Source organism: Oryctolagus cuniculus, chromosome X (assembly GCF_051225735.1).
Source record: "Oryctolagus cuniculus isolate XC-2025 breed Fujian yellow rabbit chromosome X, ASM5122573v1, whole genome shotgun sequence".
Taxonomy (NCBI): Eukaryota; Metazoa; Chordata; class Mammalia; order Lagomorpha; family Leporidae; genus Oryctolagus; species Oryctolagus cuniculus.
The window spans coordinates 2,488,796-2,511,156 of record NC_142888.1 but is presented as its reverse complement, the minus strand read 5'-3'; the positions used below and the strand labels follow the sequence as shown (position 1 = coordinate 2,511,156).

The 22,361-nt window shown below is 45.1% G+C and overlaps 2 protein-coding genes across 15 annotated transcripts in view; one reads left to right on the top strand and one right to left on the bottom strand.

Annotated features, from left to right (window-relative positions):
- The window catches only part of CTPS2 (CTP synthase 2), a 196,239-nt gene that overhangs the window by 130,857 nt on the left and 43,021 nt on the right, over window positions 1-22,361 (top strand). The window lies entirely within an intron of this gene.
- S100G (S100 calcium binding protein G) lies at window positions 7,059-11,525 on the bottom strand. Its single transcript, XM_002719914.5, has 3 exons — window positions 11,379-11,525; window positions 10,790-10,933; window positions 7,059-7,330 (listed from the first exon to the last, which is right to left on the bottom strand). Exons 2-3 carry the CDS (start codon window positions 10,922-10,924, stop codon window positions 7,226-7,228), a joined length of 240 nt encoding a protein of 79 aa, XP_002719960.1. The 5' UTR covers window positions 10,925-10,933; window positions 11,379-11,525; the 3' UTR covers window positions 7,059-7,225.

The following is a 22,361-nucleotide window of genomic DNA, read 5'->3' as shown; positions in this document are numbered from 1 at the left end:
ACATTTGAAATGTAGCTAGTACAACCAAGGAACTGAATTTTCAATGTTACTTAATTTTAATGACTTTAAATGTCAACAGCCACATGTGTCTGGGGGGCCACAGAATTGGCTAGTGTAGTTAGACCCTAAAAATCCAGAGTCAGAGAAAAAAAGTACTGTGGGTTAGAGTAACAAGGGGTAATGGTCAGGCTCAGGGGCATCATGGCAAGGAAGGAGGTCTGTGCTAGGTTGGAATGTCCAAGATTTGGTCATGAACATATTGTAGGGTTATAAGGAAAGAAGGGAGCTGGGTGCAGATTTGCAGAAGGCCAGGGATGTCAGTGACAAAATTAATCCCAAAGGAAATATGGAACAAATGGGTGCCTTTTTGAGGCCTGAGTATAATTTGTCCATGCCAGTGACTCTCAGTCATTTCAGGAAGGTATTTCCCTCTCCTCCCTCCCCCCCTTTCCTTCCTTCCCTCCTCCTTTTCTTCTTCTTTTTATTTATTTATTTGAAAATCAGAGTTACAGAGAAAAAGGAAGACACACACACACACACACACAGACACAGACACAGACACAGAGAAAGAGAGATCTTCTATCTGCTGGTTCACTCCCCAGATGGCTGCAATGGCCAGGGCTGGACCAGGCCAAAGCCGGGAACCAGGTGGTTCATCCGAGTCTCCCATGTGAGTGGTAGGGGCCCAAACACTTGGGCCATCTTCTGCTGCTTTTCCCAGGCTATCAGCAGGGAGCTGGATCAGAAGTGGAGCAGCTGGGACACCAACCAGGCACTCATATGGGATAGCGGCGTTGTACATGTCAAGTGTACCTGCTATGACACTATGCCAGCCTCATCCCTCACATTTCTAGTGTGGCCCCTGTTCTTGTTTCTTTTGCCCTGGGGGCCTCCTGGCTGTTACGCTGTGTCTTCTGTACCCTTGCAGACGGTTTCTTGGTGCCCACCTCATCTTCTTAAAGCACATTTATATCACTGTGAAATTCCTACACTTTCCTGCTCCCTTTCTGAGGTTGGGCAGACTCTTTACTGTGGCAGTCAAGGACTCTCGTGATCAGAAGTCAGTGTCCCTTCAGTATCCCTCTGACCTGGATTTCAGCCCACAGCAGTGTGTGTGTTCCCTGAACTGCCTTGCGCTTAGACCTGCCAAGTTGACTTGGGCTGTCTTCTCTCCTGTGAGTGCCCACTGCTGCCCCTCCCCTGCCTTGCTCCCCTCAAACCACTTCCTACAAATTCTGATTGAAATGGTATTTTTATTTATTTATTCAAAAGGCAGAATGACAGAGATGGACACACACACACACACACACACGTGCAGATCTTCCATCCACTGGTTCATTCTCCAAATGCCTGCAACAGCCAGGAGCCAGGAACTCCATCCGGGACTCCCACGTAGGTGGCAGGGACCCAAGTATTGGGGCCATAATTTACTGCCTTCCCAGGTGCATTAGCAGGAAGCTGGATAGTAAGCAGAGCAGCCCAGACTTGAACTAGCGCTCTGATATGGAATGTGGGTGTCCCAAGTGGCAGTTTAACCTGCTGTACCACAGTGATTTACCCGAAATGCTATTTTTAAAAATTGAATCTTTTCCCTGGCTTGATCTGAGACTTACCAACTTAGAATCTCAGGGATCTGGAAATGTGAATCTTTTGTGGCATTTGCATAATGCCTCACACAGACTAGGAATTTTGTATATATTGAAGTTGAAATAGGACATGAGAGATCTTCAAAAGTTCGTGGAAAAACTATGCATGCATTTCACGATGTTTTTGTACCAAAATACATTCATCTTTTAACTTGTTATCTTGATATGCAAAGAGAGAGAGGAAGAGAGACAGACAGAAAGAGCACGCATCTGCTGCTTCACTCCCTCAATGCTTGCAGTGGCCCTCAGCTAGCACCAAAGCTGGGGGCTGGGAATTCAATCTGGATCTCCCACATGGGTGATAGAGACCCAATTACTTGAATTTTCACCACTGCCTCCCTGGGTCTGCATTAGTGGGAAGCTGGAATCAGGAGCCAGGAATTGAACCCAGGTACTCTGATGTGGGATGTGGATATCTTAATTGGCATCTTATCTGCTAGGCTAGCATCTACCCTAAAGTTATCTTTTGATTCCATTTTCCATGAAGTTTTGTATCCTCATATATCTACTCTGTGAGAGGCTGATTGATACCTAGAGCATAGGCTAAAATGTGAAACTCTCATGACCTAGCTACTATAACTTAAAGTATGCAGCAGATTAAGCCATTGCCTGGGATGCTTGCATCCCATATTGGAGTGTTGGAACTGAGTCCTGCATCTATTTTTTTTTAAGGATATTTCTTTCTTTTTTTTTTTAAAGATTTATTTATTTACTTGAAAGTCACAGTTACACAGAGAGAAAAAGAGAGGCATAGAGAGAAAGAGGTCTTCCATCTGCTGGTTCACTCCCCAGTTGGCCAAAACAGCTGGAGCTGGGCCGGAGCCAGGAGCCAGAAGCCAGAAGCCAGGAGCTTCCTCCTGGTCTTCCCACGTGGGTGCAGGGACCCAAGGACTTGGGTCATCTTTTACTGTTTTCCCAGGCCCTAGCAGAAAGCTGGATCAGAAGTGGGAGCAGCTGAGACCTGAACTGGCGCCCATATGGGATGCTGGCACCACAGGCAGTGGCTTTACCTGCTACCCCACAGTGCTGGCCCCTTGCATCTCCTTCTGATCCAGCACACCTTGGGAGACTGCAGATGGTGGCTCAAGTACCTGTGTCTCTGCCACCCTATGAGAGATCTGGATGGGATTCCTGGCTCCTAGCTTCAGCCTGGCCCAGTCCCAACTGTGGTGGGCATTTGGGGAGTGAACCAGCAGATGAAAGATATTTTTCTGTCACTCTACCTTTCAAATGAATAAAAATAAATTGCTTTTTAAAATAATAAAAACCAAAATTTTAGACTAATGTTGGTTAGGAATAAAGATATGAAAATCTTCAATAAAATACTAGATTGTGTAATTTAATAGTATTAAAGGATAATCATCCATGACTGGATAAGATATTTAAGGAACTAAATAATTAACACATGATATTGATTCACTAAAGGAAAGAAACCCCATATCATCATAGATGTTCAATAGCCCATTTGCAGTATTCATACCCTGGTGTTCACTATCTCATAGCAAACTGAGGAAAGACTGGTAGTTTTTAAGCAAGAAAAAGGGTATATTCTACAAACCAAGAGCCAACAGTAAACTCAATGGTGAGATAATAGAGGATTCCTATTAAAACCATCAATAAATGAAGATGTGCACTGTTGTGACTAGTGAAGTTGTTAAAATGAGGCCAGCTAGTGCTGTCTGGGTGATAAAGCTCTCCTGTTTGCTTATAGAGATAGGAATCCAGGCCCCCTTTTGGGAAATCCAAAACTCTACAAATAGCCATCCCCTCTGACTCAGACATTGACTTGGGCTTCTCAGAAGTTCTAAGGGAATAAGAAATGTTGACAGAGATAGCAATAAGTTTTCATTATAGCATTTAGAAGATTCTGAAAGTCTCAGTGCCCCACAATGGGGAAATACTGAAGAGTATTCCAGTGGAACATAATTATTCATTAGAAATATTTAAGGCTTTTGATACCATGAGAATGTTCTTGTGTTGAATTAGTGTGATATAAATTGTATCTAAACATCCCTTCAACTGTGTATAAAAATCTTCTCTGTGAGGGTGGGTGTTTGTCCTTGTGGTTAAGATACTGGTTAGGACATCTGCATCCCATATTGGAATGCCTAGGTTTGAGTCCTTGGCTCTACTCCTGATTCTAGTTTCCTGCTAACATGCACCCTGGGAGGCAGCAGCTAACAGCTCAACTAGTTGAGTCCCTGCTACCCATGTGGGGGACCTGGATTGTGTTCCTAGCTCCCAGCTTTAGCCTGGCCTAGTCCTGGCATTGCAGGCATTTGGGGAGTGAACCAGGAGATGGGAACTCTCTACCTGTCTCTGTCTGCCTCTCAAATAAATAAATAAATAAATAAATTAAAAATTTTTAGAAAATCTCTTTTTTGGTGGAAGGGTTAGAAATCATTGTTTGTTCTGGTTAAGTTTCCAAATGTTTGAAATGGCTTTCAATCAATTTCATTTTATTATTGGAAATTTCTGTAATTATATCTTCTCTTCCCAAAAGGCCCACAATTCTCATCCCAAAATTTAGATAGTTATATTTTCAGACGACTACAAATAAGAAAATGCAGAGAAACTTCTCGCAGAAAGCCACAGCATGGAATTTTTTACATGCTCTCCTTTATTTGAATGTTTTCATTTCTTCTTTTTAATAGGATGCATGCCCATATTTTTTTTAAATCAAAGTGTACAATAAGATATCAAGTGAAAAATGGCTTTCCCATCCCTGCCCCTTTCCATCTGCCTAGTGTTATCCTAATGTGTGATGTGTGATTTTCTAACATGTACTTGCCGAGACTTTTTAGCACATATACAAGCCAATTTGATGTATATCCTCCCCCATTCCTGCCTCCCTCCCTCCCCTGTGCCCCTGGGACCCCACCGTGGCACAGGTCCTTACCCAAATGAGGCCTTTCCTCCCTCTGAGATCAGGCTCACAGAGATGAGCCTGGCCTCATCCAGCCTGGGCACAAGAGACCTCTTCCTGTCAGGTGGCCACCTGCCTACCCTAGAGGCTGGCAAAGTGGGAGTATTTTTGTGTACACTGCTGCCCACCTTGGAGGACCTTCAAAGGAATGGGGGAAATGACCGCAGCCAACTTGGGTGACACTCCCCATATGTACTCTTTTTTTCTTTTAATATTATTTATTTGAAAGTCAGAATTGCACAGAGAGAAGGAGACACAGAGTGGGGGGGGGGGGTCTTCTATCCTCTGATTCACTCCCCAGATGGCCGCAACGGCCGGAGCTGCACCGATCCGGAGCCAGGAGCTTCTTCCAGGTCTCCCACGCGGGTGCAGGGGCCCAAACACTCGCGCCATCTTCTGCTGCTTTCCCAGGCTACAGCAGAGAGCTGGATCAGAAGTGGAGCAACCGGGACACAAACCTGCATGCATGTGGGATGCTGGCACTGTAGGTGGCGGCCTTACCCGCTATGCCCTAGCGCAGGCCCCAGCGTACTGTTAACATCATTGGAATTAGGCCGGCGCCGCGGATCACTAGGCTAATCCTCCGCCTACGGTGCCGGCATCCCGGGTTCTGGTCCCGGTTGGGGCGACGGTTCTGTCATGGTCACTCCTCTTCCAGTCCAGCTCTGTGCTGTGGCCCAGGAAGGCAGTGGAGGATGGCTCAAGTCCTTGGGCCCTGCACCCGCATGGGAGACCAGGAGAAGCTCCTGGCTCCTGGCTTCGGATCGGCACAGCACGCCGGCCGTAGCAGCCATTTTGGGAGTGAACCACCGGAAGGAAGACCTTTCTCTCTGTCTCTCTCTCTCTCACTATCTAACTCTGCCTGTCAAAAAAATTAAAAAAAAAAAAAAGATCATTGGATTTAAACAAATGGAGTCACAGGCAGTATGTTGGAGGTAGTGATTCTCAGCTTGAGGGTAGGGTCACGTCACGAATCTTTGGAGGACTTGAATAGTCTGGAAAACATTCAGTATTATCATTTCCTGCATTTTAAAATGGAAATGGTCCTTTCTGAAGTCAACTACAGAAGACAGAATGTTTTGGCTGTGGAGCTTAAGTTAGAAATGAAGACGGAAGAACATTGTTCCAAGCCAGGTGACATCATATTCATGGGTTTTCAGTTGGTTTTTGGATGGTGAGGGCAGTTGTGGGACAAAAACCTTGTGTTACTCCCTGTGTAAAGTCCAGATGCACATCAACACACACACGTACACACACACACGTACACACTCATCTCTGACAGTAAACCCTCACTGGGGGAAGGATTAGAGCAAACATTTTTTTAGATTTATTTATTTATATGAAAAAGCAGAGCTATATAAAGAGGGGGAGACAGAGAGAGAAAGAGATGTTCCATCTGCTGATTCACTTCCCAAATGTCCACAATAGCTGGAGCCATGCCGATCTAAAGCCAGGAACCAGGAGACAGGAGCTTCCTGCCGGTCTCCCATGTGGGTGGCTGGAGCCCAAGCACTTGGACCATCTTCTGTCGCCCTTCCAGGCACATTAGCAGAGAGCTGTATCAGAAATGGAGCAGTCAGGACTCAAACTGACACCCTCATGGGATGCGGGTACCACAGGTGGTGCCTTGACTTCTAGGCCACAGCACGAGCCCCCTAGAGCAAACATGTTTAACAAGGCTCCTTAGAAGGGTGATGATGAAAAGATGAGGTTGAGAGAGAAGGTTCAGAGGGAATGGGACCCAGTAGTGAAACTTGGGGGTGTTTCTTAGGGGAGAACAGTGGTGAGGATAAAGGGGAAGTCAGTACCCCCAGGACCCTTCTGTGGCAGGCTGTTTGAACCAGCTTGGACTGACTCGAATGTTCATATTCTAACTCTACCTGATCGGGGTAGAGGAAGTTACCTTCCTTGCTCTGCGCCCTGCCCGCCTTGCTGCATCCCCTACCGCCAACCTCCAGCTGAATTCCATGGGGGAAACTGGAGAGCCTGTCTCCTCACATCCCAAGAGTGCATAGCACAGGATACCGGCGCCAGGAAGATCCGCTGTCTTCCCGTCACCTTTCATTATACACATTGCATACCAGAACCAGGATGTTAGGCCAGTAGACCTGAGGCCACCGGCTCGGTCCTTCTATGCCCTCCAGGGTCATTCATTGGAAAAGTACAGTGAGTGCTGGGAGGTGACTTACCCCTGAGTGTCTGGTTTTTGAAATGTCTTTCTTACTAGTTAGCAAATAGTGTGAAAGGAAGTTGAGACTTGTGTGTGCTGAGTAGTGAGCAGGGAGAGCAAGGTACAGGGTTAATTTGGAGAAGAGGGTGAGGGAGTTGCTTTGGTTCTTTGGAATTCTAAGTCTCTGACACCATCATTGTAGTCTTAAACTAACCTGGGCCCTCTTTTTTTTTTTTTTTTTTTTTTTGTAATCTATAAAATAAGATGATTCGGACTAACGTCACTCTCAAATCTATTAAGTTATGAGAATCAGTACTTTCCAAGGGGAAACATGTTATGACTTTATTTATCAACCGTAATTGAACTTCACAGCCAGATCATAATTGCCGAGAATTCCAGCAGACACGCTGGGGACTGCCCACGGACTGAGGCTCCCTCCCAGGTGCTCTTCTTTGGGGTCAGGATACTGTTTTGTTCTCTGCTTCACTGGGCTATCTTCTTTATTAACACTTGGAATTCGTCGAAACTGACTTCTCCATCTCCATTCTTGTCCAGTTCTTTAAAGAGCTCATCTAGGGTGCTTGGGCCCTGATTGTAGGCAAAAAGAATGGAATAGGGGAGGGGAGAAAATGAATCAATTACTGCTGTGTGTTTTGAAAAATTAGAGGCATCGCTTCTACACTTCGAAGAAGGCCGCCAAGTTTCCAGGCATGAGCTACTAAGACTTAGAGCTGGCTAAACCTGCATTAGCTGCAGTATTCTTCCATGCCGCAGAACTGGCTGCCTCCTTTTTGCCTGTATCACACATTTACTATTTTAATATTGATAATGTACATTTTAAAAACTTACTTGTTTGAGAGACACAGCTCCCACCCACTGGTTCACTCTCCAAATGTCTCCAGTGGCCCCCTACTGAGACTGAAGCTGGGAACTAGGAACTCAGTCCAGGTCTCTCATGTGAGTGGCGGGAATCTAGTACTTGAGCCATCATCCCTGCCTCCTAGGGTCTGCATTAGCAGGAAACCAGAGTCCAGAGCTATTGCTGGACATCTTGACTATTAGGCCAAGTGCTCTTTCTAATACTTGTATTCTAATATAATTGGTTTCTTATGTAATCTTAGATCTTTTGCTTTCTGCCTCTGAGGGGTGGGCATTTGGCCTGGCAGTTAAGATGCCTGTTAGGGTGCCCGCACCCCATGTAGTAACGCCTGCCTTTGAGTCCTGGCTTCGGCTGCTGACTCATCTTCCTGCTAATGCAGACCTCGGCAGGCAGCAGTGATGGCTTACTAGTTAGGTCCCTGCCGTCCACCTGCTAGAACTAGATTGAGTTCCTGCTGCTTGCAGCCTAGCCCAGGCCCTGCCCTTGTAGGCTTTTGTAGAATGAATCTCTATTTCTGTCTTTCCACCTCAAAATTAGGAAAGAAAACTTCTGAGAAGGGGTCTCTGGACTTCACTGAACCCACTGAAGGACCCCACAAAAAGTTGAGGGCCCCTGCCACAAGGTTTCCCTGGAAGCTAGTTGTGTCTTTGGCTGTGAGACTGAGGCTAGCATATCACATGAGGCAGCCAGAGAGGGCTTTCTGCCAGCCAGCACTTGTGCCAAGGCTTTTAGGCAGCCTTTGTCATCCTGCCAACTGCCACTTAGGAGCACTTAGGGAGCTGAGGCTCACTGAGAGCCACTGATTTGCTTCAGGGTCCACAGCTACTTCGCAGAGGGCTTTGGGTTCAAACACTGACTCAGAGCCCAGGCCCACAACTAGCTACCACTCCAGTTTCTCCCAAACCTTGGGCTATGGATTAACTATGGGCTATACAAGATAACTTGGGATCAACGGTTTCCACACTATAGCATGCATCAGAATCGTCCCATGGGCTGGCTGACCTTAGTGAATATAGGTGGCTGGTCCCACCCTCAGGATTTCTGATTCTCTAGGCTTGGAGCAGGGCTTGAGAATCTGTATTTCCCGTGGTTCCCAGTGGTTGCTGATGCTGCTGGGCCAGGCCATTCCAGGAGAACCCTTACTTGAGATATCACATGGACTAACGTTCAGGCTTTTTGATTACTGGTTAAAATTCCTGTGGTGTCTTAAGCAGCCTGGATTTTTATCTCTACCACAAAACTCAAATCTTAAAGCTAGTACTGCTTCGACTTCCATGCAGCAATCTATCTGCAGCAAAAGAGTACTTAGGAAACCTCTTGAAATACAGTTTACTTTATGTCGTCTTCAAACTAGACTGATGATATATGAGTGTATATATAGATATAGAGATACAGTTGTAAAAACACATAGCATTAAAATTACTCTTTTAAACATTTTTAAGCGTATGGTTCAGTAGTGCTAAGCACATTCACATTGTTGTGTAACAGATTTCTATGCCACAGTATATTTTAACCCCTAAGATTCCTGCAAAGACTCTTGGCACTTTGCTGAAATCACAAGACCAAACTTAAGTTACTTATTCAGCATTTGTTTTATAAATACAAATCCTTGTTTTCCTGAAGTGTCTAGTACCTTCTAAATTATACAAGGTGATGACGGAGTTAGAAAGCCTTGTCATCCTTATGGTAAGATAATCAGGTAGATTTTTCAATTAACCAAAAAGTTTCCCTTTTTTTCCAAATTATAAAAGCCTTAGGGGCTTTTTGTAGGAAATATATAAAGAAAAATAAACATTTGCCAGTATTACCTTTTAAAACAACTTGTTTGAGTAGATTGCCTAGGATTTCCTGTTAGATTATTATTTTTCTTTTTGGAAAAATTAAAAAGTTTTAAAAATTTAATATTTCAATAACTTTTGTTTTTGTTTTAAATTTAAAAATATCTTTTTCTGCTTGTTCCTTTGTTTTTAAAATTTATGCTTCAACGATAAGAAAATTGGGACTTATCAGATTATAAGGTCACTGGCTTCAGCTAGCTGTTTTCTTTCTAATATTAAAAGCAGTTGCAAGTCTTTGCAGCTGCCATGTTAACAGAATGCACATTTCTGGTTAAACTCTGCAGAACAGAGCTTCTTAGAATGGAGGCTGTCTTCCTAAGTTACAACGAAATAACATGTCCTATGTGTGCAGCTGGTGAAGATCTCCTTTAGTTGCAAAGTGGCAAAGGCTCTTTCTGTGAGTCCTCTGCTTGACTAGGCCTGACCTTGGACTTCCCCCTCTGTCCTTGTGGAATTCAGACTGAGCAAGATTCCTGCTATGGCAGATTAGCAAAAATTCCCCTCCCTTGGCATCTGACCACCCTCAGTATTGGCCTCCCTTCAGCAAGAATCCCACCGAGTCATTAGGTAGCAGCCCCTGTGCCTTCCTGTTTCCATCATAATTTTCCATCTGCTTATTCCACCCAGCTCCTTGGTTATAACCCTCACTGGCTTATGTTGGAGTTGAGACCAGACTCTTCCCTACTGGGAGACCCCATTGCCCTAGTTCCTATACCTATGGCCATGTCCCCCCTCCCCCTTGCCATCTTTATCAAATGTCAAAATTCCTTTTTTCCTTTAAGGAAAGACAGTGTATTGAAGCAAAGAGGAGCAGGCCATCTCTAGGATGATTTTGATGGGAAATTTTTAAAGTCAAGGAAAATTTAATCCTTTCCTGAAACTTATTTAAGATTTCAAGGTTGCCTCATTAATATACATTTAAGTGCTTAGCACAAATAAACACAAATTTACATGCTTTTGACACATGAATGGGTGCCCAGTAGGGCAACTGTTTTCTCTAAGGATTTCTTTTTTAAACAGTCCCAACTAAGTGTTTGTTTTGTTGAGGGATGCTACCTATGAGAAGGGAACAGAGCCAGACCTAAATGCTGGACCAGAATCAGATTCAGTGAATCTGGGGTGAATGGGTGAGTGAGACAGGCCCAAGCCTATGGTCATTGCTTCCCATTACCATGGCTAGTCCTGGAGAGTTCTGTGCTGAGGCTGTGGGAGGTATGGGATCAGAGGCAGCCCTCAGCCTCTACTGGAGCCCTCTGCCCTGCTCACCTTCCACTCCCCCCCCCCCCCAGTCATCAGAATCTGATTAGGGCTCTGCAGGTGGGCACTCACTTTGAGCAGTGTGGGGAACTCGGCCTGAATCAGGAGCTTCAGCTCATCCTTTGACAGCTGGTCTGGATCCCCTTCTTTGGCTGCATACTTTTCAAAAATCTTCTTGAGTTCTTCAGGAGACTTTTTAGCAGTCATTCTGTTGTCCTGTAAAATTGGAAGAAAATGGCTTACCGAAAAGCTAAAGTGGTGTTTTATTTTAGTGCCATTGGGCTGTTTCCTTGATGTAGATGCAAGGGAATAAGGAAAAAGGAGAATAGGGGAAAGGAAAGGAGATTTAGGATGGGCACCACGTGTTGCTTGAAAAATAATCATCTTCGACAATACGTTAAATGTCTGTTCTTCGAGTGTGTCTGTCCCTAGAGCGAAACATTTTTGTGAGTAATTAATGACATCCTTCACGTATTCTGTACATGATCTGCACTCTTGAAGAATACCTGGCCACAGCTTCTAGGTTACAGGTAATATGGTTAGATGGCACAAACACCCTCCTTTCCCCCAGTCATTATCTTTCTCGCCTTTCTGAAGGAAGCAGAGTTCCTGCACTAATACCAGCAGAAGGAGCTGTAGGCAGTACTAAAATCACACTGACCTGGTTTCCAACAGTGCCGCAGCTGGAAGAATCGAATAGGTGTGTGAAGAGCTGAGCAGGAGCAAGCGACTTTTATACTCTTCACCGACACACCCTGATTATGAAATTTCCCTTTTGTTTTTCATTTAATGGTTTTGGAAATCCAAGTGACCCTTATAATTAAGGGCAAGATCCAATAAATGGCCACCTTAACAGTTAGTTACCTCATAGTTCAGAGTCCCAAGAGTAAACGTGGATTGCCCCCCTCCACCCATCCTATTCTTCCTCCAATGTAGAATTATGGTATTTGCTCGCAGTTCATGCTTTTGGAAACCTAAAGATGAAGGATACTTTTCAATTTAGTTCCATAATTAGGTTTGAAAAAAATAACTTTCTTCAAATCCATACCAAAAAAAAAAAAATGCTGTTGCGGAAGCCATCTGTTGTGGTGCAGTGGTTTAGGGTACCTCTTGGGACACCCTGCATTCCAGATCAGGAGTGCTGGTTGAGTCCTGGCTGCTCTGCTTCTGATCCAGCTTCCTGCTAACACACCTGGGAAGGCAGGGGAAGATGGCCGCAGGTACTTGGGCCTCTGCCACCTATGTGGGAGACCTGGATGAAGTTCCTGACTCCTGGCTTTGGCCTAACCCAGAACTGACTGTTGTACCTATTTGTGGAGTGAACTAGCAGATGGAAAACCTCTCTCCACTGACAGATGGAAAATCTCTCTTCCTCTCTCTTTGTTGCTCTGCCTTTCAAATAGATAAATAAATCTTTTGTAAAAATACTGTCATAGAAGAACATTATTACAGCGTTTTAACAATTGCATGATGGCCACTGAAATCCTTCTGATGTATGGACTAAGTGCTTAAGTATTTGAATACATGAATGAATGAATGGAAATACTGCTTCAGAAGCAGGTGTAAGAAGTGGAAAGAAGATAGACAATCATTTGGGGTTTTATTTGGCAAAGCAAGGTTACTAAGTAATGTGATCATAGTTCAACTTTTTCATTATTTGTTATTCTTATGTCTGCTTTTCATTTCTCATTATGCTTTTCCTTATCAATTATATTTTGTTTATCATTCTACAAGTTTACTCTTATTTATAGTTAGAGATACTTCAGATTTTTGGAAACTGCCAGGATTTAAATTTGGAGACTAAGCTATTTTAGAAAGGGTTCCATGAAATACTTAGGACATTTCCAGGGGACATTGATCTAATACTGATTGTAACTTACAGGAGGGAGTTCCAGATCAGTGTGAAAAGCACTTACCAGCTTTTAAACACGTGTACACTTCCACAGTCACATCATTTTCTCTGAGCTTGCATTGTATTTCCTACAAATTGAGGATTCATATGTCACACTGTATTTCTCCCTGATGCTTTTCAGCTCTCAAATTCTAGGGCTTTATGCACATTGGGAAAAAATGTGTAAACTTACAATTCCTTAAAAGCTTCCCCAACTCATGATTGTTTGTCATTCTGTGTATCTTTGCTGTCCTGTGTATGTTATTCTTGTTTTCTTATAGTTTATTTGACTTTGGTGTGTACCAATATAGAATATGTGTTAACTGTCTGGTGGAGAAAAGACAGGTATTTTGTTTTCAGTTGTAAGGTTTAATACACACACACACACACACATTTGTTTTTTTTTTTTTTATTTGACAGGTAGAGTTATAGACACAGAGAGAGAGACAGAGAGACAGAGACAGAGAGAAAGGTCTTCCTTTTCTGTTGGTTCTCTCCCCAAATGGCCTCTACGGCCAGTACTGTGCCAATCCGAAGCCAGGAGCCAGGTGCTTCCTCCTGGTCTCCCATGCAGGTGCAGGGCCCAAGCACTTGGGCCATCCTGCACTGCCCTCCCGGGCCACAGCAGAGAGCTGGACTGGAAGAGGAGCAACCGGAACTAGAACCCAGCACCCATATGGGATGGCGGCGCTGCAGGCGGAGGATTAGCCAAGTGAGCCACGGTGCTGGCCCCCATACACACATACTTGAAAGGCAGAGTTACAGAGAGAGACAGACAGACAGAGATAGAAAGAGCTCATCCACTGGTTCACTCCCCAAATAGCCTCAATGGTCTAGGCTGTGCTAGGCCAAAACCAGGAGCCTGAAACTCCATCTGGGTCTCAGGGGCCTGAGCACTTGCATCATCTTCCATTGCTTTCCCAGGAGCATTAGCAGGGAGCTGCATTGGAAATGGAGCAGCCAGGACTCAAACTGGTATTCCTATGGGATGCTGGTGTCACAGGTGGTGGCTTAATCCACTGTGCCACAATTCTTGCTCCCAATTGTAAGATTTTGCAGAAAAATATTGATTTTGGCAATGCGTTTTAATCAAGATTTTAGAAAATTTAGTGTTTTTACTTGTAGGTTCTATTTTGCTGGGAGAAGTAGGTTTCTGTGAATAATCATGATGAGAACAATCTTAAAAATATTTCAGACCTATAGAAAAAATAGCAAGAATAGTGCACTAGACACTAACACATCTTTCAGCTAGGTTCAGTAGTCACTAATATTTCCACTTTTGCTTCCTCTTTCTGGGGACACTTTCTTTCCTCTTTGAGCCATCAGAGGCTTTCCCCTTATACAACTCAGTGTCTTCTAGTAATAAAGACATTCTCCTACCTAACTACAACGTCATTATCACAGCCTATATTCAGATCTCTCTGATTGTTGAAATAGCATCTTATTAACTCATCTGTGGTCTTAAATTACCATTTGTGGGCCAAAACTGATGGGGTTGTTATATTATTTCTTGTGCTTGTATTGAAGAAATTATTTTAATAACTATATATAGTACTAACAACTATGGGGTATATGACAAATAACATGTTCTGTATAACACACAGATAACGCATGTCATAGATAATGTATATGGTATGTGTATGTCTCTATATAAAAATACCTAAATTCTAAGAACTTTTGGAGCAGTATCGGTTAACAGTTTTTTAGGCTGTAAGTCTCTTGTTTCAAGGGAAGACCTCTGATTAAAATAGCCCAATGCTGCATGTTGTCAGAATTTATGCTCGAAGCAGGTGCTAACAGAACTTGAAAAGCAACCCATGGTTCCTCTCCAGCTTCTGCGTGCTCGCCTCCCCCATCACAACTCCCATCTTCTCTTTTTGTCTTACCCACTGACTCAAAATCGTGAGTCAACCCGCAGTCGGAAACACAAAATCCACTAATTGATATTGTCATGAAACATTAACTAAAAACGCATGGAAAAAAGTGATAAAAAACACAGGGTGTGTTTATGAGAGTACCTTTTGAAACCCGAGAAAGGGGAAAATATGACAGGCCCAAGATTGGTAATGGAAAAATGGAGAGAGGCAAAGGTTATTTTATCATCTTGCCAGTCAACTGCTTGATCTTTGGACAGACAGACTTTTTTTCCTTCAGAAAACCAAGAGTGACATGTGAAAAGCTCTGGGCACCACAGGCTTCCATGGCCATGTTGTTCTGCTTGACAGCACAGAGGGATTTGAAAAGCACCTTCAGCAACAGGGTCGGGTATGAGGACCTGGTCACTGCAGAACAACGTGGGTGGGAGATGCTGCCTGTAGATTCTTATTATATTTGTTCTTGAGATTTAAGAGACCCTGATTAGTAAATAGTAGCTATCCCTATAAGGATCAGCTTACCTGTCCCCCTCCCTGCCCGCTTTCCTCAGACAAAGGTCTCTCTTTTCTACTCTTGACCCATGCCTTGGGCTGTCAGGCTCGCCATCTTTTGAGTCTGCCTGTGCTCATGCTCAGTGGTTGCGTTCCCAGAGACCTCCTGACCATAACTCACACTTACTGAGAGCGCTTGACCCCCACGACCTCATGAAATCCTTGCAACAACCCTATGAAGTGGATGCCATTGTTTCGCCCAGTCTACAGAGACCAAGGGCCTATTCAGGTCACACCACTGCCAACATACAGCTGGGATTCACGAACAGGTCCAGCCTGCACCCCCAGTCACTGTGCCACATGCCCTTCCCAGGAGAGGTCACATAGGAAAAATGAGGCCTGTGCTGCTCCACGCTGCACAGCCAGTTTACCAGAAAATCAGAGCTGCTGCGAGGAAACAGGTGCAATCCAGAGGCTAGATAAGCCGGCACTTTTAGTCTCAGAAGAGCTTTTCTGTCCTTGCTAGTTAGCGGGAACATTGTCAAAGGATGAATGGGCGTTGGGGGAAAGTTAGGGAAGATAATGGGTTTAGCTGATGGTCAAGCAAATTTCCAAGGTGGGCTTGAAACCTGCTGAGCAGTGGTCCCTTTGATCCAAAGCTGGGCAGTAGGTGGTCAAAGTTCCTGGGCCCCTCCTTATGATTCCAGTCATTTCCCTGTAGTCAATCCCTGGAATTTTTAAGCAGGCATTAATTTTTGAATTAAACAAAAATTCAGGGTAGCTCAAGATCAGCAATTAGCTTTTCTTAATCTGAATGTGAAAAGAACATCTGGCCTTGGCAGCAGTGGTTTAAGGCTTCAGCTTACAGCTCTGGCATCCTGTATGGGTGCAAGTTCGAGTCCTGGCTGCTCCACTCTCAATCCAGCTCGCTGCTAACATGCCTGGGAAAGCAGTAGAGGATGACCCAAGTGTTTGGACCCCTGCACTCATATGGAACACCAGGAAGAAGCTCCTGGCTTCCACGTGGCCCAACATAGGTTGTTGTGGCCATTTGGGGAGTGAACCAGCAGATGCAAAATGTCTCTGTCTCCCCTTCTTTCTCTCTCTGTAACTCTGCCTCAAATAAATCTTTTTTTTTTTTTTTTTTACAGGCAGAGTGGACAGTGAGAGAGAGAGATGGAGAGAAAGGTCTTCCTTTGCCGTTGGTTCACCCTCCAATGGCCACCGCGGCCGGTGTGCTGCAGCCGGTGCACCGCGCTGATACGATGGCAGGAGCCAGGTGCTTCTCCTGGTCTCTCATGGGGTGCAGGGCCCAAGCACTTGGGCCATCCTCCACTGCACTCCCTGGCCACAGCACAGAGCTGGCCTGGAAGAGGGGCAACCGGGACAGAATCCGGCGCCCCGACCGGGACTAGAACCCAGTGTGCCGGCGCCGCAGGAGGAGGATTAGCCTAGTGAGCCACGGCGCCGGCTAAATCTTTTCTTTTAAAGAAAATATATTCTGTATGGTTATAAGTAGGGCTTTTCTGAGAGAACTATTCTACGCTAGTGTTAGCCTCAGAGGTAGGACTTACATTTCAGTGCTATATTTATGTCTGGAGTTCAAAGAATATTCTTTCTTAAAAAGTTTATTATTTTTATTTATCTGAAGTGCAGAGCTACACAGGGATCTGCCATCCTTTCGTTCACTACTCCAATGCCCACAACAGTCAGAGATGGGCCAGACTAAAGCCAGGAGCCCAGAACTCCCTCTGAGTCTCCCACATGGGTGGCGGGAACCAAGTGCTTGAGCCATCATCTGCTGCCTCCCAGCGTGCACATTAGCAGGAAGCTGGATCAGAGGTGGAGGTGGGATTCCATCCCAGGTACTGTAGTATGGGATGTGGGCATCCCAAGTGGTGGGTTAACCTGCTGCAGCCGAATACTCACCTCTAAGAACATTCTTTTCCTGGAGTGGGCATCGTAGCATAGCAGGTTAAACCCCTGCTTGGGACACCAGCACCCATATCTGGGTGCTGTTTTAAGCCCTGGCTCCTCAGCTTCTGATTGGCTCTCTACTAATGTACCTGGGAAGCAGCAGCTGATGGCTCAAGTACTCGAGTTCCTGCCACCCATGTGGGAAATGTGGATGGAGTTCCTGGTTCCTTGGCTACAACCTGGCCCAGCCCTGGCTGTCTGACCATTTGGGAAGTGAACCAGTGGATGGAAGATCTCTCTCTCTGTCACTCTGCCTTTCAAATGAATATACAAATAAATATTTTTTAAAAAGGCATATTCTTTTCCTGATAGAATATGATTTAGTCAGTTTTATGTTGCTGTAATAGAATACCTGAGATTGGATAGTTTATTACAGAGAAAAAAAGGAGGAAATGTATTTCCTTTCAGTTCTGGAGGCTGGGGAAGTCCAAGATCAAGGTGGTAGCATCTGGTAAGGGCTTTCTTACTGCACTGACATGGCAGAAGGCATCCTATGGGGGCAGAGGGAGAGAGAGAGAAAGGGGCTGAATTCATCCTGACCTAATCACCTCTTAAAGGTTCCACTCTCACCACTGCTGCATATCAACTTTGCAGTCACGTTCAAACCATAGCAGCTTTCTTTTACTTGTGGGGAAAAGCAGATTTAAAAGGTCAGAAAATATGTCCATATATTTAGGATGGTTAAGTGCTTTCCTCACCATGGATTCCATTCTCACGCTGCTCTGTCACACAGCAGGGCAGGTTGGGAAATCAGAAGTGGGAACTGTTTCAGGGCACAGGCGGGACTACCCACAGCTCATGCTTAGCCTCCGAGCAGGGCGCTGTCCCTCTTGTCTGCTGAGTCATCCACCTGCAGTTTGGACAATCCGTGGTTGTCTCAGAGACCCCTGTGCCATTCTCAGGCCTACCGACCAAGTCCCTTAGTCACCTCTGTTAGTTTCTGATAAACTTAAAATCATACACAGGGAGATTTCATTGAGTACTTGATCTATATTTGACACTGTGCCAAATTCCTATGCTCGATGAGTCGACACTTGAGGTTATGAGAGGAGCTGCATTTGTGAAACAGCAGAGGAGGCTAAAGCAAGGGGCTGGATGAGTTTCCCATTGGCTGCTGTAACAGATGATCAGAACCCCAGCAAAACAACACAAATCTACTCTCTCACAGTCCTGGAGGTCAGAAATGTCAGGTGGCTTGTCACGGCTGTGTTCCCTCTGGAAACGCTAGGGGAGAACCCATTTGCTTGCATTTTCCTGCTCAGAGCCTGTCTCCCTCTTCAAAGGCAGCCACATAACATCTTCCGTTCTCTCTCTGATCCCTGTTTCGTTGTCCCAGCTCCTTCACTGACTCCAGTTCCCCTGCCTCCCTCTGGTTTTTAAAGGGCCTTGCTGTTAAATTGAGCCCACCCTGATAACCCACAGCAATTCTCCCATCTCACGAGCCATAACTGCATCTGCACATTTTTCTTTTTTGGTCACATAAGGTCACAGATCTTAGATTTAGGTACTAGGTATCTTTGTATGGGGCTCATTACTCAGCTGCCTATGAGGACTAACTGAAAATGTGCTAACCCATTGCTTTGGTAGAGTGAGCGTAACAATGGTATTAATTATGGGGCAATAAGGAGAATGGGGGGTGCCCCAAAAACATGAGCTTGTGTGGAATGACGTGGGGATTGCATCTTTGGAAAAGTAGTGAAGAGGTCTAGAGGGGTGGCAGGGGGAGGAGTAGAGGAGCCCTCAGGAATGGACCTACGGAGCTGTGGCAGAAGGCACAGTTTAGACTCCAAGGGGAGGGCATAGCGAGTGTAGGACCATAGCGTGAAGTGGGACCTGAGAGCCACCCAAAAGAGTTTAGATTTGATCTGCCACACTGGAGGCTGCTGGAGCTAGTGGTAGATGCAGCATTGGGTGCTGTAACGTTAGTAAAAAGCTGGTTCATACCGCATGCACGTGACCTATAATGCACCAAAGAGTCAGCCTTGAAAAGAGATGAACAGAAAACCCCATTGGACAATAGGAAAAGAGCAGGTTTGGGAAATCCTTGTAGAGAATCACTCTGTATTGCCCCAGGTGAAAAATCCAAAGGCAAGGAGCAGGAGGGAAGCCATGCTCCCAGAACTTGGTCAGGTAGGTCTCCTCCCTGCACTGCTGAGCAGTTTTGTCCTTGGGAAGAGAACTGAACTTCCCTCAGCTTCTTTGTTTAAGGCAACAGGGATATAGTTAAGTGTTGATCCCATTACACTTTTGACTTGGGCAGAGAAAGCGTCAGCAAAGGTTAATTAGTGCCACATTTATCACCCTGTGGTGTTCTACATTTCCTAAAGCTTTATCACTTACCGATCCTTTATTCCCCTTAATCCATGTGGCTCGATTCTTCTTTTTTTTAAAGATTTACTTGAAAGGCAGAGTTATGGGGAGGTGGGCGGCGGAGCAGAGGTCTTCCATCCACTGGTTCACCCGCCAGATGGCTGCAATGGCTGGAACTGAGCTGATCTGAAGGCAGGGGCCAGGAGCTTCATCTGGGTCTCCTGTGTGGGTGCAAGAGCCCAAGGACTTGGGCCATCTTCTTCTGCTTTCCCAGGTGCCTTAGCAGGGATCTGGTTCAGAAGACTCGAACTGGTGCCCATATGGGATGCCTGCGTTGTAGCTGGCGATTTAACCTTGAGCCACAGCACTGGCCCTGTGGCTGAGTTCTATGAAACAACAGTGTTGGGATCAAACAAGAGCCCAGTAGTCAGATAAAATTAGAGGGGTCTAAGGCAATACTTTTTCAATGGAAGAAGCATTTTTTTTATTTTTTATTTTTTATTTTATTTTTTATTTTTTTAAACTTTTATTTAATGAATATAAATTTCCAAAGTACGACTTATGGATTACAATGGCTTCCCCCCATACCGTCCTTCCCACCCACAACCCCCCCCTTTCCCACTCCCTCTCCCCTTCCATTCACATCAAGATTCATTTTCGATTATCTTAATATACAGAAGATCAGCTTAGTATACATCAAGTATGGATTTCAACAGTTTGCTCCCACACAGAAACATAAAGTGAAAAATAATAGATGATTTTTTTTTAAATGATGATGAAATCAGAGCAGACCTATTGTTATGTTTAATCCCAGTGAGAGTCAAGTTGGGAATTGATAATTTCTTTTTTTTTTTTTTTTTTTCAGAGGATCAGTTTAGTATGCATTAAGTAAGGATTTCAACAGTTTGCACCCCCATAGAAACACAAAGTGAAATATATTGTTTGAGAAGCATTTTTTTTTAAAGATTTATTTGAAAGGCAGAACAACAGAGGCAGAGAGAGAGAAAGAGGTGTATCTTTCGGGCCGGCGCCATAGCTCACTAGGCTAATCCTCCACCTGCGGTGCCGACACCCCAGGTTCTAGTCCCGGTCGGGGTGCCGGATTCTGTCCCGGTTGCCCCTCTTCAGGCCAGCTCTCTGCTGTGGCCCGGGGGGGCAGTGGAGGATGGCCCAAGTGCTTGGGCCCTGCACCTGCATGGGAGACCAGCAGAAGCACCTGGCTCCTGGCTTCGGATCGGCGCAGCACTGGCTGTAGTGGCCATTTAGGGGGTGAACCAATGGAAGGGAGACCTTTCTCTCTGTCTCTCTCACTATCAAACTCTACCTGTCAAAAAAAATTAAAATAAAAAGAAGTGGAGCTGCCGGGACTTGAACTGACACCCATATGGGATGCTGGCACTGCAGGTGGCAGCTTTACGCACTATACCACAGCACTGGCCCTAGATGAAGCATTTTCCTCCCAGTGCAATATCTAGGATATCTTGGAAATGTTGCAATTAAATCAAAAGCACATTCGAGGCTATTTTTTTTTTTTGAGCTCCCCAGTGATGTAAAACAGGTATGTTTTGAAACTGTGGTGTTCTGTCTCTCAGGCTTTTTGTAGAAGGAATGCAGATTTGTTTTCATTGTCCTTTCGGGGCTGAATGAGGTTTTGCTACTAACACTGCAGTGAAGAAGGATGGAGCCAAGAGCAATTCCCGGTGGCATCCAAGCACTCAGAGCCCTCCTGTTCCTTCCCTCCACCTCCAACTTTCTTGCCAAGTTTCCCCTTTCCCTGACATTCTGGGCATCATCTGGCGTCAGAGACCTATTCCCCTGCCTACCAACTGCTCCCTTCTACATGTTTTGCCTGCTCCACTGGTCCCTATGCTAGCACGTTTTAATCAAAGGATCACCGAAGCTGTTATATCTTGGGATTTCTTTCTGCACTTTCATTCCAAGAGAAAGGTGTATTTATTACTTCTGAAAATGGCAGTGATAATGTGAGCTAATACCCTAGTGTAAAGCCTAAATAACACATTTCATTCTTTGTGCTTATATTCGTATTTTCATTAAGATTATACTATGTACAAGGTTTAAGATGCTGGCAGTTCTGAAAGGCATAGACTGAGAACATCCCTAATCCTCACCCCCTCTCTGCCACCTTTGACCCTTCCAGCTGTTTCTCCTGCTGTTTACCTCCACGTTTCTTAATCATATTCTCACATGGTTCTTTCAGGAACTTTCAGACTTTCCTCTATATTGGTGTATTTTAGATTTTTATTTATTTTCATTGTATTTGAAAGAGAGAGAGAGAAAGAGATCGAGAGCCACTGGTTCATTCTCCAAATGCCCACAGCAGCTGGCACTGGGCTAAGCTAAAGCCAGGAGCCCATCTGGGTCTCCCACATGGGTTGCAGGGAATCAAGTACCTGGGCCATCACCTGCTCTCAGGATGTGCATTAGTGGGTAACTGGATTGGAAGCGGAGTAACTGGGACTCGAAGCAGGCGTTCTGATGTGGGGTGTGAGCATAGCAAACAGCGCGGTAATGGCTGCTCCACAGCATCCTCCCCGAAGCTCCCTTTGACTGTCCTGGTGCCCATTGCGTTTCCCTTCCCTTCCCACCCCACACTTTAACTTTGGAAATGTTTTCCGGTTTTGAGGTGTTTGCCAAGTCCATCCCTAGGGAGGAGTAAGGCAGGTTTCCTGTTCCGAGTTGGTTAATTTACTCAATTTTCTCTTGAATACCAAACACACTGGTATAGAGGCTACATTCAAAGTCTCTTCTTGGGCTGTCGGACGCCACAGGGTAAGTCAGTGAGTCACAGTACACAGGAAGCGGTTTGTCACTGTGGTCTGCCTAGAAGTTGCACTTGTCTTAAGTGGAAGTGGAGGCTGTGAGGAGCCTTGGACTTCTTTGAATCTGTGACAGGTAGCACAGCCTTATCTGCCCTTTCCTGGAAAATGCCTAGCAGGGCCAGGCATTTACAAGTGGCGTTGCTTCTTGAACTGGAAACCAATGCCCTCTGTCACCTTACTCCAGCAATACTTAATCCAGTTGCAGTTAGCCAAGCAAAGCAGATAGGGAAGAGATGCCAAGGCCAAGCGTACTTCACAAC

What these genes read in the sequence shown, in the direction of transcription:
- S100G (XM_002719914.5), bottom strand. Translation starts at nt 10,924, where the DNA reads ATGACTGCTAAAAAGTCTCCTGAAGAACTCAAGAAGATTTTTGAAAAG. An exon ending in AGTTCCCCACACTGCTCAAA is followed by an intron (nt 7,331 to 10,789) that starts GTGAGTGCCCAC and finishes GCCTACAATCAG; the next exon opens with GGCCCAAGCACCCTAGATGA.